General features: G+C 38.8%; 2 protein-coding genes across 3 annotated transcripts in view; one reads left to right on the plus strand and one right to left on the minus strand.

The window, feature by feature from the left end:
* si:cabz01074944.1 overlaps positions 1-4,803 on the plus strand; it is a 35,156-nt gene extending 30,353 nt beyond the window's left edge. Inside the window, exons 7-8 of one of the 2 annotated variants that reach the window (XR_015495196.1) lie at positions 790-1,739; positions 2,312-2,650. Coding sequence is in view for 1 of the 2 variants with exons in the window: in XM_087260481.1 (XP_087116607.1) it covers positions 790-876 (87 nt within the window). In the remaining variant the exon portion in view is untranslated. Of the gene's footprint in view, positions 1-789 lie in introns of both variants that reach the window. The other variant, XM_087260481.1, reaches the window with a different exon arrangement.
* The window catches only part of si:cabz01074946.1, a 199,179-nt gene that overhangs the window by 162,384 nt on the left and 18,122 nt on the right, over positions 1-18,673 (minus strand). The window lies entirely within an intron of this gene.

Genomic DNA, 18,673 nt, shown 5'->3' on the forward strand with positions numbered 1-18,673 from the left:
TATCGTGAGCTGAGTGTATCGTTACACCCCTAATTATTAATATACAAGCAATTCCATGTAAATGTCAACCTTGCCATGAAAAGAAAAATGTTTTTACCAAAATAGCAAAACCATTTCTACATTTATTGAATAGGCAAGTGTTTTACAATACTTTAAAAATACTTCAAAATGTCTCAGTCAATGTTTTCAAACTATTATATTTGATTTACCAAAGTCACACAAATGAAACGAAAAAGTGTCACATCCATAACAAAGCTTTTCCCTAAAAAATGCAAATGTCAAAATAAAATGAATCATTTTTGTTCTAAGAAAAGGCAACTTTTCTCCTTCTGATGAGCATTATTTATTTTGGGTTGTGCAGTTTAATTCACTGAATTTCTACAAAACATGTTGTATACTGTAAACTCACTGACTTTTTGGTCACATCCATAACGCATGTTTATTTTGCTGATTTAAAGTATAAAAAATGTTCACAGATTGAAATGTTTTGATCCCATAACTCTGTGGTGAGTTGTTTTGGAAAATATAAACCGATGTTTCAATAAGATGTTAACGTATACTTTCTCTGTATATTATTGTTTTGAACTTTTACTGCAAAGGTCACATCCATAACGCTGGAATCAGCCATATACAACATTTAAACTCATTCTTAGGAATTGAATACGACGTGGACAATAATTTCAGCGGTCTGCTAGATGAGTGTGGTCATTTACGGTCATTAATGACTCAGAGCTGCTTCACATTTCTCTGGAACCTGTAGTAACGTCACTCTCTCTACTCCCCCTGCAGCCTCAAACCATCTATGACAAACTCAACTATCAACGTCACCCAACCGTCACCGCCAGCACTTCCTCTCCCTACCAGGAAGTCTTGTGAGACAGACAGACGGGCGGACAGAGAAAGAGAGAAAACCAGAAAAGGACAGACAGACACACTTTAAAGGGATCGTTCACCCAATAAATGAAATTCACACACAATTTATTCTCTCTCAGGTGGTTACAAACTGTAATGAGTGCCTTTCTTCTGTTGAACACAAAAAAGATCTCACAGGAAAAATAATCACAATGCCAAATATCATCCATAGCTTTAACAAGATGTATTCAATTATTTATTTGATGAGAACTGAGTTATTTCACATCTGATTGTTCAATTTCTGCACCTGATTATTACTTATTACTCTCAGGGCCTACTCACACTATGCCATCCGTACCGTGCCCAGGCCCGTTTCCCAGATCGTTTAAGAAGTGTGAGTGCGCTGAATCAGGCTCAAGCACGGTTCACTTGGCCGGCCCTGGCCCAGTTAGAAGAGGTGTGCCTGAGCGCGGTTCACTTGGGCTTTGGCACAGTACGCTTGTGTGTGAGTGCAAAACACGCCAAAGCCCGAAACTGAAAGCGAGACGTGACTTTAAGGGGCTGTTTCATATGGATTTATTAATCATTCTTACTGTTCAGTGATCGCAAACTGCCGTAGTTCATTAAAGACGAGAACTCCTCACTGCACGACAGCTGCATCTTCAGAAGACCTCCTCATTCCTGCAGCACGAGGGCTTTATGATTGTTTTTGAGCGCCAAAAGTGGCGGATCTGTTCGGCGAAATATCTGACTGCGTGTCCCCGCATCCCTAAGGACTGTTTGGCGAAATATTTGACTGCATGTGACTGCATATCAAACGACTGAAACTATACAACTAGAGAAATCTCCTCTGTGCTGCTGGGTGAGAGAGCGCTTCTCACTGAACAGTAGGGCTGTAACGATACACGATATAAAATCGAAATCGCAACACTCAGATCTACGATTCTGTGTCGCGGGAGAATCGCGACACACCCCGTGACTACCTTTCCAATAACGTCACGCGTGCCTGCAAAAGTTGAGCTAATTAACACTTTTTTTCGTTCGACATTACAAGCACTGCTCCGTTTAAGCCCTCGCAATATTTAGCCGGGAGAGCTCGCACGAAGCTGTGTGTGCTGAATGTGTCAAGAATATCAAAAACAAAAACAACTTAACCCCGCTTGACAACCGACAACGCCAGAAACATTACCAATGCTGTCAAAGCGGCCGGATTTTCAGCGCATATACGATGATTTGCTCACACTGTTAATGTGGCTGCGCAGAGAGGGATGGGCATTCACCAGATGTCAGGTAACAGCGCAAACTTTTCTGTAACCGTGCTGTGCGATTTCTGTTTGAACCTTTGAGAGTGCTGACTGACAGGTCACAAAAAATCGTGATACGAACCGAATCGTGGGTCAAAAATTGTGATACGTACCGAATCGTGGGTTTGGTGTATCGTTACAGCCCTACTGAACAGCGCAGCATCGATGACGTAAGCGTGCCGAGGCCCGTTTGTGGTGTGAGCGCGGGCCGTCGGGGGAGACGGGAGGGGGGACAAGCGTGCTTTGGCCTGGTACGAGGCAACTGTACATAGTGTGAGAACGGCCTCAGAGGAAAGCAGAGAGCGCTGTTCATTTGTATCTTTGCTTTGTTGAATTTATATATGCTTGTCATTGGTTTTACTTTATTTACAAGCACTATCCTACAAAATCATCCCAATCAATCTAAACATATTTATTATTTTAATAGAGCTGATTCAGTCGTCTGGTGCAACTGTATTCATATCACAATATATATTAAAAGAAAAGTAAATATCGCAATGTCTGTTTTTTCCAATATCATGCAGGCCTATCAACAACACTGTAGACAAAACAGACAGACAGACGGACGGACAAAACAGACAGACTGATGGCTGGATAGACAAAACAGATCGACAGACAGGCAAACAAACAAATGAACAAACAAAACAGAAAGAGACAGATGGACAAACAACAGACAGTCGGGCGGACATACAAAACAGACAGACAGATGGATAAATAGACAAAACAGATAAGAAAAAGAGAACGACAGATGCATGGACAAACAAAACCGACAGAAAGACAAACGGATGAACAAAACAAACAGAGGGACTGAACAACAGACATACAGATGGACAAAACAGACATACAAACAAACAGACAGACAGACAAAACAAAGAGACTGAAAAACAGGCAGATGAATTTGACAAACAAAACAAGACATAAAGACAGACAGAGGGATGGACAAACTAAACAGACAGACAGAGAGACAGACAGACGAATGGACAAACAAAAAAAGAGACAATGACAGACAGAGGGATGAACAAACAAAACAGAGACAGACGGATGAGAAAACTAAACAGTCAGACAAATAGACAAACAAAACAGACAGACAGGGAGACAGACAGACGAATAGACAAACAAAAGAGACGGGCAGACGGACAGACAAAAGGACAAACAAAAAAGAAAGATACAGACAGAGGGATGAACAAACAAAACAGACAAGACGGACGGACAGACAGACAGACAGACAGATGCACAAACAAAACAGGCAGACAGACACAAACAGACACACAGACTAGACATGGGACGATAACCGTTTTCAAGGTATACCGCCGTTTGGAAAAGTCAAAGTTTTAAAGGTATTTATTATTTTAATAGAGCTGATTCAGTCGTCTGGTGCAACTGTATTCATATCACAATATATATTAAAGGAAAAGTAAATATCGCAATGTCTGTTTTTTCCAATATCATGCAGGCCTATTAACAACACTGTAGACAAAACAGACAGACAGACGGACGGACGGATAAAACAGACAGACTGATGGCTGGATAGACAAAACAGATCGACAGACAGGCAAACAAACAAATGAACAAACAATACAGAAAGAGACAGATGGACAAACAACAGACAGTCGGGCGGACATACAAAACAGACAGATGGATAAATAGGCAAAACAGATAAGAAAAAGAGAACGACAGATGCATGGACAAACAAAACCGACAGAAAGACAGACAAACGGATGAACAAAACAAACAGAGGGACTGAACAACAGATATACAGATGGACAAAACAGACATACAGACAGATAGATAGATAGACAGACAAAACAAAGAGACTGAAAAACAGGCAGATGAATTTGACAAACAAAACAAGACATAAAGACAGACAGAGGGGTGGACAAACTAAACAGACAGACAGAGAGACAGACGAATGGACAAACAAAAAAAGAGACAATGACAGACAGAGGGATGAACAAACAAAACAGAGACAGACGGATGAGAAAACTAAACAGACAGACAGACAAATAGACAAACAAAACAGACAGACAAGGAGACAGACAGACGAATAGACAAACAAAAGAGACGGGCAGACGGACAGACAAAAGGACAAACAAAATAGAAAGATACAGACAGAGGGATGAACAAACAAAACAGACAGACGGACAGACAGACAGACAGACGGACGGACGGACGGACGGACAGACGGACGGACAGACGGACAGAAGGACAGGAAGAATGGACAAACAAAAGAGACAGACGGATGGACGGACAGACAGACAGACGCACAAACAAAACAGACAGACAGACACAAACAGACACACAGACTAGACATGGGACGATAACCGTTTTCAAGGTATACCGCCGTTTGAAAAAGTCAAAGTTTTAAAACCACCAACAATTTCTGCTCTACCGTTTACAAACAAAACACAGAATCAGACAGACAGACGGACAGACAGACAGACAGACGGACGAATCGACAAATGGCTGCAGTTCACATTCACAGTCTCTCAGTGGACATCTGAGCTTTAGCATTAGGTGTTCTCTCACTGTGTATTAAATGCCTCATGTTGAAACACTCTTTGTATAAATGTTGTATATTTTGAGATCTGTAATGTACATGTATATTTTTACACTCTTCTTTGACATAATAAAAGGTTTTGTATATGCATTACAACTTGAAACAAATCAGCACAATTTGACTAACAGGGTCAGTCTCAGAGAGTTATAAAACATTACTGTGTGGTATTGTGAGCTTCACACACACTCTCAGGAGACATCAGACACCTATTTTACATCTTGTAATTAAGGGGTGCAAAATGTCCCCTTCAACGTCAGAATTATAGCATTGAATGCCATCAAAAATCTACACTTCACAATTCAAACGCATCACATCAGCACTTGCAACAAAACACTGCTGTTTCTACGACATTTAAACATGTTCACGAGTGTAAATAGTTGACAATCCAGTATCACGTTTGTTTAAGTACCAATTTTCAATTCTCTACATACAGGGTATATGCAGGAATCCTAAAGATAATTTCAATACCTTTAAGACTTTTTAAAGACCTTCTCAGAATGTTTTAAGACCGCATCGCCACTTCAAGTTCTAATCAGTATCGAACCTTTAACTTAATAAACAGTTGTAGTTAAATCAATGGAGCACAGAAAAGCTCGAAAGAAACAATTCTTGAAAGAATAAATTACGTGGCTGTTCAGAGACAGGTTTCAGCCTAGGGGTGTCAAAATGAATTGTTTCTTCCGTGCACGGCGATGCAGACGCGGACAATTCGCTATCGGTTCAGTAATAATCATAACCGGTTATGTACGTCATTTATCTCCTATGCTCTCTGTCGCGAGGGAGGTGAGCGCGAGTATTTACAACACTCAGGCAACCCAGGGCCGTAGGGCACCATAGGCAAATGCTAAGGGCGCTGTATATTCAGGGGGGGGGGCAGAAATGAGCGCGGTGGTGTGGTGTCCCGTTAAGGAGCTCCAGATGGAAAGTTTTGTTTTGTGTTTACCTCATAGTTAAAGTTGTTGCACGTCCGCCGGTTCCTGCCTCAAAATGAGCGAGTTTGAGCCACTTGTACATCCCGGAAGTGTTCAGGAAACGCAAAAAAGCAGCGAAGAAACTCGACACAGAGGAACATTTACACCTCACTGCCAACTAGCGTTTCAGAAGTGTTAATGCAGACCAACAGAGACAGCGCGCAGAAGTATAAATGCACAGCTACGCGCGTTGCATGCGCCGTGGGTCACGCCGGTCACTTGACGCAGAAGTATAAACCAGGCTTTAAAAGCTGTCAGCGCATGATTTAGTTAGGCGGACTCAGAACAACGTACTTCATCGCGACTGTGCTTGATCCACGATATAAAGATCATTACTTGGATTTGGGGTAAAAGCTGCGCACACGAGAAATGATCCAGGCCGAGTTGGACTTGGGAAAGCAGCTAGGTGTTGGAGACGGTCAGGTGATGCACAGCGCAGAGAGTAAACAGGCTCGTACTACAGATGAGCCGCGCACCGAAAGCCGACAGCAAGAGACTGTTTAGTGCTGCATCTCATGTCATCGATGAGAAGAGAAACCGACTTTCATGCGAGACAGCAGAGAAGCTACTTTTTATAAAGAAGAACCTGCCACTTTTCCTGAAGAAGAAGGCTTATGTCTTGGACAGTTATTCATTTGTTGTCATCCACATTTTTTGCACAATTCAATGCACATTTGTTGTTGTAGACAAAGCTGGTTATGTTTCACAGCTGTCTTTCTTTTTTTTCGCTCGACATTACGAGCACTGCTCCGTTTAAGCCCTCGCAATATGTGTTTAGCCGGGAGAGCTCGCGCTGAGAGGAGCTCTCAGTAAGGGACCGTCGGAAAAGTGCTTGCTTTTTTTTTCTGCTCCGCTCAGCGCGAGCTCTCCCTGTTGCGAGGGCTTAAATGTGTGTGTGTTTGTTTGGTGCTGTCTATGTTTGTGTATGTGTGTGAATGTGAGACAGTGTGGTGCTGTGTGTCTGAGTGTTTATACAGACAGCTTGTTATAGCTTTCCCCCTTAAATATAACACTGTATATGGAAAGCATCGTCAATGCACCATGATGCACAGAGGTATCGTATTTAACCGAAACGAAGGCATGATAATCGTAACCGAACCGTGAGACTAGTATTGGTTTACACCTCTATTTCAGCCACTGTTTAAACTTGTCTTTCTCCAACCAGGAGTACATAACCTTACATTTTCCCATTTTATTCGTCTGTTTCGCTCTATAAATTCGCTACATGTGGAGAACGTCATAACAAATAACATGGATAGAGCACGCCGTTGTTAATATTAGGAGGAAAATAAATATATTCATGCTTTGTTGGAGTCAAACACTTTGGACAACGCTTGAACAAAATGTAAGACCTCGTAAAAAAGACTTTTTAACATCTTTTAAGATGTTAAATGAGATGTTATAAGATGTTTTATATGGTGTGCGGTTACTGCAGTTTGTATTCATATTTCATAAGTATTGTGATTTGCTGTTCTTATTGGTATTTATATAATTACTTATGTGAGATTATTTTTGTATTGTTTCAGAAAACCACAACTTATCGTCAGTAAATGGTTGAATGTGAAATGGAGTCTGAGTGAATTTCTTATAGATGACAGTACACAGTTCTGACCGACTGTCTGCAGGGATTCAGATACACCCGAATCAGTAGGGGTGTCAAAATTAATCGTTTCTTCGGTGCACTGAGATGCAGACGCGGACAATTCGGTATCGGTTCAGTAATAATCATAACCGGTTATTACTGACGTCATTTACCTCATATGTGCTCTGTCGCGAGGGAGGCGATCGCGAGTATTTACAGCGTTTTAACTACTTAAAACTCATAAACTGTGCACAATTTCACTGTGTGTGTTTGCTGGATCAGTCTTTCACTGACATACAACAATAGCCCCTACTTCACTGAGATCGAGAGAATGAAAGTAGCCTACACCATTTCTCTCTCTCTCTCTCTCTCTCGCGCTCTGTCTCTCTCTCTCTTTCTCACACACACAGTGGCCCATTTGACCTGCTGGCGTGGCTTTTCTTCTCTTCTCGGCTGTTTTACAGCGTTACTTTTGCAAACAGAAACGAGCGCGTGTCTGCCGAATTTTCTCCACCGTGTCTATCATAAATCAGCTGTAAGATCGCCGCTGCCGCCTGCCGCTTATCAGTATCACTTATATGTGAAGAACGCAGCGCGCAGCTGATTGAGGGTGTGACCAATCAAAGGGGTGTAAGAGAACTAGACAAGGATCAGAAATTGAGCTGGATATTTATATTTGTTTATATTATTTGCTAAATGCTCGTTTTGTTTTAAGTTACAGTTTATAAATCTGACTGTTTGTATTAAATGACAAAATTGTATTACAAATAATATATAAATATAAATATATTCATACATTTTAATACAAGAACTGCTGCTGTGAAGAAAATATAAAACTGTGTATGGAAAGCACCGTCAATGCACCGTGATGCACCGAGATATCGAATTGAACCGAATCGATGGCGTGATAATCGTAACCGAACCGTGAGACTAGTGTAGGTTCACACTTCTACGAATCAGTATTAAAATTAAACCTCAGTTACAATTACCATTTCTTAAGTCAGTGCATATTCTGTGCTTCTGCCGTGCCGCAGTGTTTTTATGCTTTAGAAGGGTCAAAACGTACCTACAGCACGAAGTGTAACCAATTCTAACTAACTACCTGGTTTCAGGAGGAAGACTCATATCATCATTGCTGTTTATGTAGGAGTATCTGACCTTCATCACCAGTCAGCTGCTCTCACAATGATTTAAAAAGAAGAAGAAAAGCACTTTCCATTCACTGACTGGTCACTTTCTGGCTGTAAATAGCATCAGTGTTGACATCAGCACTGCTATTTCTCTTTCGCAACTCAGGATCCTCCACCCAGTAACCACCCATTATCTGAGATTCAACTCATCAGTCTGATGTTGGTCCCACCAAAACTTCTCTCAAATTTTAATATCATCCTGTGTGAATGATAAAACTCCAGCTAAACATGCCCAAATAATGTCATCTCAGTCTCACGCTGATTTGACTGCCCAGTAGTGTAGGGATGCAACGATTATAGATTTTGGTTGTACGATTATAGTCTGAGAAACAATCACGGTTTCACGATTATTATGCATTAATTTTAAACCCCACTAGTTTAGAATAAGATGAACTTATGAACTCCTTATATTTTACAGTGTTACTTATTGCTGCTCAGTAACTAATTAATACAGCACAAAATAAGGGCGTCACGATCCTCCAAATCCTCGATTCGATTACATTTTCGATTCTAAAGGCACGATTCTATTCGATTTTCGATTATGAATAATTAATTAATTAATGACCAATTAATTATTTGTAGCCTACCGTTTAAACTACCTGACCTGCATGGTCTTTGTTTTACCCATAAACAAATCATAGAGTAAATGAATAAAGGCAAGATACACACATAATTACCACCTGTCAATCACTTTTTCTGCGGGACTCGTGAATAGGCAGTGATCTGTGTCGTTATAATGGCGTCGGTAAAAAAGACGCACAACCAACAGGAACCAGCCAACAGTATCTGAGGTGTTCGCTAAAATGACTAAGTACAAGCGAGTGAAAGATTGAAGCAGTCCTCTGACTGCCTGAACCCGCTGTGTGTGCGTCTGTGTCTGTGTGGTCACGTGATGTACATTTTCAGAGGTAGAGAGGAAGGAGGGCTGCTCAGAAATGCTACACGCCACCGTGGATGTCAAATTGTTGTCGTTCTAAAATGCCATTTAAAAACAAAGACAGTGTAAACAGGGCCTGAGTGTGTACTTTTCGCGAGAGCGGATTTGCAACGGGGGCGGGCGGAGGATCACGATGCCGGTGTTGTGTATCGGACAAACCGTAATACGTACATTGCAGAGCTAGCTAAACTGTGTTTTTTTTTTTTTTTTGTCGACAACACGAACGTTGTCAACATAACTCACTGGAAATCCAAAATACTTCCACACCGGCGACTTCATTGAAAGAGGAGAGGGTTTAAGTTCTGTCGACGGGTCTCCTGCTTCTGCAGTTTAACAAGCACTTCAACAAGCCTGTTTTTTTCCCGCTTGGCAAGCCAAGCTGACGTGACATTGGGGCGTGGCAGCATCGACGATTCTATTTTTTGACTCGATAATCGAAATTGAGCATAAATTTCGATCGATTTCGATTAGAAATCAAAATCGTGACAACCCTAGCACAAAATAATATCAAAAACAAACAATAGTAAATGTCTCTCTTTATGCTTAAAAAAAATGAATGTTTTTGACATTTAAAAAGAAATAATTTTACACTGTAAATAAATGACAGAACAATACATAAACAAAAATAAGAATAAATAAAAAGCAGTATTTGTCTAATGCAGAGCTTGAAATTGCCGGTGCTCCCAACTATAAAAATGTAGGAGCAGCACCCTCCAAAAATGAATGAGCCACTGCAAACTGTATATTAACGAATTTATTGTATTTGAAAACAACATCAATTAGGACTAACAAAAAACAGAAACACTTCATATTTCTCTGATTTTCATAGTGCATGTATTACTTCCGGTACTTTTACCATAAACAGACATAATCAACCATTTAGTAGAAGCTGAAATTTTATAAATGATGGGATGTGTTGAAAATAAAATGCATTGAGTGTGTTAACTAGCAATATTAGGAGTTAAATGCACTTGACATTGGTGGGGACTGGGGACGAGTGAGTACAAATCCCCCACACCGCTGCCAAGAATGAATATAGTTTTTTTTATACATATATATATATATATATATATATATATTGTTATTTATTGTTATTTATTGTTATTTATTATTTAACTGCTACTGAATATGTATTATTAAGTAATCCTCTCTTCATACAATTGTTTAATTTAAATTAAATAGTCAACAGGGTCAAGGGGGGGTCAGGTTGTTTGAAAGACCAAAAGTTGGATTATTGTTATGTTTGAATTTATATTATTATTATTATTATTATTCAAATGGCCAAATTCTCACTGAGGAAGGTTGAATGCGCTAGCCAGTTTGTTATTTGCCTATAGGCTTCAGTTTTTAATTTAAATCGAGTTTACAGATTTCCCCCCAAAAAAAGTATGATAAAAAAAAATTGTATTTTAAAAATAAGTATAGTTTAGATGCAAAAATCTCTAAACGCCATTTAATATTTGCTTCTAAATTTAGCATTTTCTCAAAACTACTGTGTGTGGACTGATTTTATTTTTATACACTGTAAAAATTCTTTTCTTGCTTAGATTTTTTTCTTGGTTTTAGTCTAAATATCTAAAATTTCTTATATGAAGAAGCATTTTGTAGACAAGCAAAACATATTGTCTTGTTTTGAGAAATAATATGCCAATATTAAGTGAGTTTTTCCTTAATACAAGCAAAATAATCTGCCAATGGGGTAAGCAAAATAATCTTGTTTTTTCTTTGGACGTAAGATTATTTTGCTTACCCCATTGGCAGATTATTTTGCTTGTTTTAAGGAAAAACTCACATAATATTGGCATATTATTTCTCAAAACAAGACGATATATTTTGCTTGTCTAATAAAATTCTCCTTGATTTAGGAATTTTTAGATATTTGGACTAGAAACAAGACAAAAAATCTAAGTAAGAAAAGCATTTTTTGCAGTGTGGTGACGAATACGTGTTTTTCATTGCCTTTAAAGTGAAATAACTGAACATAAATATACGAGGCTGAGAATAATGCTCGTTTTTTACATGGCAGTTAAAGATTTTGGCATCTGAACTCTTGATTTCTTATGAGAATTTAAAGTTCTAATTTCTAATTCAAAGTATTTTATTATTTATAAAACTGTAATACAACTTACCGTTTAAATGCACATGTATAAAATAAAGCAATTTGACAAAATGGTAGGAAATATTTTTGGTACATCAAAAAGTGTAGTTATAAAAACTATCCATCAAGATAATACAGCAAAAATTAGTTCTTAATATGTCACTAAAATGTCATATTTATACCTCAATTAAACAGATTGAATAATTAGTCAGGTGAATAACTGCAAATAAGTTCAGTTTTTCAGAAAACAAATAACTTTCAAAAAGCTGAAGGGCTGAAATTGTTATGTTAAAATAATGTTTATTAACTGATAAAGAGACAGTTTAATGAAGACTTTCATTTATTTTTCGTACAAATTAAACATGTCTCGCAGTATTATTAAAAGATGGAGCACAGGCTGTAGTTTTTCTGAAAAATTGTTTCAACCGAAATTGGAGATGTTACTCTAAGAGATTAGGAGAACTGGCAGGGTCATATACGTTTACATGTAGGTGTTTATTCTGAAGTTAGTTTTCAGGAAATATTGTTCACAGACTATATCAGTCTGTATATCATGATAGACTTATTCAGTAGCGAACTTGATGTGAAATGTAACTTACACTTTTCGTTGAAAAAAGCTCTTTATGTCCACCTTTCTTAGCTTTTCTCCCATCCTCACTTGTGCGTGTCACACACCTTCACATCGGGAAATTCCCCCTGCGCAGTTGTTTTGGCGCTGTTTGTATCTGAATGCAGCCTCTCCACATGAGAGCAAGGAAAGGCACAGCCAATCACAATGTTCATATGTGTTTGGGGGCGGTGCGACTCGAGGAGAGAACATGATTGAACCCTTTCATCATGTCTATGTTAATACTGACAGCGCAATGTTTTTAAGTTAATTAAATTATTGGGGGGGACATTTTAGTAGTTGGTGGATTTTCCACCCTACATCTACGCCTCTGGTTAAATGCAATCCAAACGTGCTTTTCTCGGTGAGGCAGTTAAAGGGTTAAAACCTGTTTTTAACCGAATATTCTTGTTTTACTAACTATTTAATACTAGTTTTTACTAGATTTGTGTATCATTTGGTTACTAAATGATAAAAGTCTCATGTGCAGTGGTTGTGGCAGATTAAAAGGCTAATGCTTTACATGAAGTTACTAGACTGCAAGTTAAACTAAACACATTATAAGGTTTCATGTAGGACAGGGGTGGCCAATCCTGTTCCTGGAGAGCTACCTTCCCGCAGATTTCAGTTGCTACCCATATTAAACACACCTGCCTGTAATTATCACATGGTGTTCAGGTCTTAATTAATTGGTTCAGGTGTGTTTGATATGGGTAGCGACTGAAATCTGAAGGAAGGTAGCTCTCCAGGAACAGGATTGGCCTGATGTAGGGGGATTTTCCCTTGATAGCTAACTGTCATTAAGGTAAAATTGGTTTTATATTCACACATTCAGACGTTCTCCTTAATAATTTCAGAAAAGGTATCCCTTACTCAAACAGTGAACTCATAGAATTATCAAAGTACAACATTATTCAAAGTCAAAAAATTTTGCTAATGTTGTTTTGAAGTCATATTTACATGGGATATCCCTGCTAAAAAATCCAGCTTAAACCAGCCTAGGCTGGTTGGCTGGTTTTAGCTGGTCAACCAGGCTGGTTTTAGTGGGGTTTTGGCCACTTCCAGGCTGGTTTCCAGCCATTTCCAGCCTGGTTTTAGCTGGTCAGGCTGGAAAATGACCAGCTAAAACCAGCTTGACCAGCCTGGTTTAAGCTGGACATAGCTGGTTTTGGCTGGGCTCCCAGCCTGGCTAGGCTGGTCAAGCTGGTTTTAGCTGGTCATTTTCCAGCCTGGAAGTGGCCAAAACCCCTCTAAAACCAGCCTGGTTGACCAGCTAAAACCAGCCAACCAGCCTAGGCTGGTTTAAGCTGGATTTTTCAGCAGGGATTTCAGACCGAATATTCAAAGTACCATGGTAAACGACATAGGGAGCACGTCACAGGCTGTCCCTGAACGAATATGCCAATATAAAACCAACTTTACCTCACTCTAACTGTCTATACTCAGACAGATGAAAGCAAAATCAAACTGGAATCAAATCAAATCTCGTCCAAACTGACCAAACAACATGAACTTAGTTAATTATGAGGTAAAGAATCGATCTGAACTGAATCATTAACACTCTAAACTCTCTTGTCAACATAGTTTGCACTGTTGAACAGCAATTCAGGGTTCAGTCGCGTTTGTAATTTCATTTTTAAAAAATAACAATAGTGAAAAAATGCCTACCTGTTCATAATCCATCATTTCCAATGCCCGCCATTTGCAGCACGTATTGGGAGAGTTTTGATGAGGAGCTATCATTTGTAACCTGTTCTCAGTACCTCAGGCGCTGAACAATGAAGCCGTAATATTTTGATCGCCTCCTGCTGGCTGGGTGAAGCACAGGTAATAAACCACGCCCACTCCATGTATTTATTTTTATTTATTTTTTTATTGACTTCAATAACAAACATACAAAATTCAATTTACACAAAAGAACACAATGACAATAACAGATCAGGATAAATAATATAATCATTAAAAATTAAATAAAAAGAGAAACAAAAGAGACAAAAGAAAGAAAAAAATAATAAATAAGATTAAACATATACATAACACAAATACAGCAAGAGGAAAGGAGGACTTATGTATCCGTGCTGTTTCCATAATATTTATCATAAAAAACTAAAAATCTATCACTTTTCTTATTATTAACTAATTCGCCCACTCCATGTAAGCCAGTCCGCTTGTTAAGTGATGATGTATGTATACTGTTTCCGGGTCCAAGCCGCCATTCATTTGAGTGGAGAAATCATTCGTTTATGATCACGTTTTATTTCTATCACACATTAAAGTAAATTTTATATAAAATCATAGTGTACACAACAATCTCTGGGCTTGCTGCATAGCAAATACCAAAAACTTAATTTACAAAAAAATGAATCACTTTCTGGCCATCGAATATTAGGCATGGACATATTGCGATCGTAATTTTCGAAAGCATTAAATCACTTTGTAAACGTTTATTATTACCATTTCATGAGTCTCCCCATTCAGTTGAATAGAGCGATTGGACCCGGAAGCCGCTTCGTGTGACGTCAAACCTAACAAGCGGATAGATCGTGAGATAAATTGTACTACTGCAAATATTAAGTTTGGTCATCATTACGCTACACATTTTTTATAACAAACTAAATAAGTGGTTACCTTTAAACAAATTTATAGATGCTCTCCAGACAAGTGTAATCTTAAAGGGCTTAAGAATTATATTAACACCAACTGTTATTCTTGCTTAGTGAATCCTGAAATTTCTGTTCATTTATTTTGGAATAGATGGTTCTCAAACTGTGGTACGTGTACCACTAGTGGTACGCAGGCTTCCTTCTAGTGGTACGCGGAGGAATGAAACATGTCATGTACATGCTAAACACATTTCAAAATTTATCAAAAATGATGTATATAATATGCCATATATGACATATAGCTCAGTGGCGTAGCGCAAAATGCGGAGGCCCCCCTGCAGGGATCTCTGACGGGGCTCCCTGATGAAGGGAGGGGGGGGGATACGTCATACGTCAATTTGCATATCACTGACGTCATCACGTTCTACTGTTTCTGTTTAACAGCCTATGGTTAATAAAGGGGTATTTATAATTGCACTACACTTTATATAAGCATGTTTATTTAACTAAATTTATTGCTGTTTGAATACAGTATGTCATTATAGATGTGTAACGTTAGTGAATGTGCAGTAATCTCTCATATGAAATAAACTCAGACAAGTTCAGAAACTAAAGTCACTAAAATATCTGTGATTGTGAACAAGAAAAGAATAAACGGTCCAATTAAATTGTTAAAATAAAGGAGAAGCAGATCGGTTTGACTGTACAAGGGAAATACCTTCACACTGCCTGTGCTAAATCATTTGTCGTCGGTACCCAGAGGGGTGATCTGCTCTCAGCCTGCAGGTGGGAGAGGCTGCTGTATGAGGACTGACTGGGCCGCCTGTCAGTGCTGTGAGGCGGGGGAGGGGCCGGCGGCATCACACGCAGCTCGTTGAGAAGAGTGGGGACGGTACAGTATGGACAAATGACAGTCTAAAAAAATCTCCAGTAACACACAAAGTCGCTAGATTTGTCGCTAGGGGGGTCTGAAAAGTCGCTAAGTTGGCAACATTGGCGGCAAGCAATCAGAATGAAGTAGTCCAACGCTTAAGAGGTGTTCAGAGAACACAGACCTGTGAACTTTGGTTCCGACCACAGTTGTTCCCAACAGTTTATTGAAAATCGCGACAACGCGGGGCCCCCTAATCATGCGGGGCCCCCCCGCGGTGCGTGCCCTGCGGGCCCGTCCGCTACGCCACTGATATAGCTTAGATTTCTTAGGTAATCTGCCACGTTTTTTAACTTTGCAGAGTTGTAGCTGCTTTACTGGGCCTACTGCGCTACTGGATTTCAATACTGCTCATTTTGGTGGTACTTGGAGAGACAATTTTTTATGAGGTGGTACTTGATGAAAAAAAGATTGAGAACCACTGAAATAGGGCATATGCGGAGCTAGTGCTTATTCCCATACTGATAAACTTCCGGTGAACAGTTAATGGGACTTTTTTCTATTTTATATAGTTCCTTTTAGAGCATCCATGTTGTATTACAATGAAAATACTATCAGTTTAACAGACTTTGGCATTCATTTAGTTGTTGAAGCATAAAACGAGTTGAAAAGCCGTTTACTCTCAAGGGCTCGTCAGAATCCTGCAGGCTAGCGCAGAAGCTCCATTGAATATACTGGGGTAAAGTAAATGCTCATACTATAAAGACATAGCGGAGAAAATGTGATTTAATGCAGTGCTTCTCGTACAATCTGAGACCCACTTTATATCGGATATCACTCAGCCAGTGAAGTTTAAAGAAAACAGACCTTAAACGCGCTGATTTTGCAATGACAGTTCACCAGATGCGCTAAACCCAGGTTACTGACAAATTAAAAGTCCTTTAGGATAGTTCAGCCTACCCTATTTCACTCATTTAATGACATTTTGGTGTTCTTGATTTTATAAAAGATTATGTGAAGGCAGATTCTTTATTTACCAATAAGAATGTTTTCTTTGGTTTCCATGAAAAGGATAATAATATTTATTTCATGAACCTTTTTTTTTTGTTGTTGTTGTTGTTGTTGTTGTTGGCCCAATTCCATATCCACAACAGCAAGTTTTATAAGTGTAAAACTTTTTTTCTAAATTTAAAATTGAAATAAAAATGTGTTTTGAGTCCATTGAGGGATCAACAAACTAAAAAAGCAATACGAACAAGGACTTTGATGAAGGACTTGCCACTTGTCTTGGACTAAATGACTGAAACCACCTGGGTTGTTGCTTGGTTGATGACATTTGTTGTTAATATTTAATATTAATACTAATATTTAATATTTAATAATAAAAAATTAAATAAATAAACAAATAAAAACTACTGCAAAAATTTGTTTTTTTCCCCTAAAATACAGTGTCAGCCATGTTTGGTTAAACCTAATAAGTTGTATATATATATATATATATATATATATATATATATATATATATATATATATATATATATATATATATATATATATATATATATATATGTATATATATATATATATGTATGTATTTGATGAATGAAGTGTGAGGAGAATAACGATGCAGGTCTACACATTTGTTGAAAACATCTCACAGACTATCTAAAAACTTAATGTAAATCACTTAATTTACACAGTCATATGATGTAGAAATAGGTTGATTAAAAATCAGAAATAGTGTGGTGATTGTGCGGTTTAAAAGCTCAACAGAATTGTAGGGCTGGTTGTTAATCTCATTGCTAAAAGGAATTAATTGCCAAATTATTATTGAGTTGGGGGCGTGGCTTTATTTTAGCCCCACCTCTCATCTTCTATTTGCAGCTGCAATGGCTGGAGGGGTGTTGCTAAGCATATTTCAAACAATCCGTCAATCTGACATCATCACAGAAGTGCTGCCAATACAGAGCTGAAGCAGATTTTGATTAAAGATTATCAAAACAAACTGAACAGTGGATTCACTCGCACAGATTAATTGTTTCACCCTAAAACTAACACTCACTCTAGCAAAATGAGTATGACTTTGCTTGTTTTTTTCACTATGACTTACAAATTGTGTCTCCTTATCTTGACCAAAGAGCTTAGAATGACCAAGAGGCGACACTCAATAGAGCGTTCCATTGCAACAGCAGCGCCCAGCAACAGCTCCGGATTCCGCCAATTTGGAGTGAAAGTGATCGGCCGTCCATTGGATCTCATTACTGTCGCGATGGCAAGCAGCTGCTTTTTTTTTTTTATTTAAAAAGTGCATTAAAGCTGAGATACAATCTGAAAAATTTAAATACAACACTTACTATCACAATCATCAGCACTTTAAATAGTTTATTTTACAGACTTATAATATTCTGTTGTTCTCCCTGCTAAAAAATCCAGCTTAAACCAGCCTAGGCTGGTTGGCTGGTTTTAGCTGGTCAACCAGCCTGGTTTTAGAGGGGTTTTAGCCACTTCCAGGCTTGTTTCCAGCCATTTCCAGCCTGGGAGATGACCAGCTAAAACCAGCTTGACCAGGCTAGCCAAGCTGGGAGTCCAGCCAAAACTTAAACCAGGCTGGTCAAGCTGGTTTTAGCTGGATTTGGCTGGTCATTTTCCAGCCTGACCAGCTAAGACCAGGCTGGAAATGGCTGGAAACCAGCCTGGAAATGGCCAAAACCCCTCTAAAACCAGGCTGGTCAACCAGCTAAAACCAGCCAACCAGCCTAGGCTGGTTTAAGCTGGATTTTTCAGCAAGGCTATTAGAGTTTTCATTCCAAAATGGTCGCCGAATTACCAAATTACACTAGAGTGTCGCCTCTTAGTCATTCTAAGCTCTTTGTCTTGACTGAAAGCTACTGTTGCTCATTGTATTGGCATATTTAGCACAAGTTCTTCATGTTGTCAAAGGGCTATTTCACACAAAAAAAAAGACAATTATACACCTGTCATCATTTCAATTATTAATAATATTTTGATGCAGACTTGGTTTTGCAAACTGAGACTGCATATCTCAGACTCCACACCCAATAGAGTTGGTGACATCACTGGGAGGAGTAGGGTTGGGGGGA

Source organism: Danio rerio, chromosome 7 (genome assembly GCF_052040795.2).
Source record: "Danio rerio strain M-AB ecotype USA chromosome 7, GRCz13ab, whole genome shotgun sequence".
NCBI classification, from domain to species: Eukaryota; Metazoa; Chordata; class Actinopteri; order Cypriniformes; family Danionidae; genus Danio; species Danio rerio.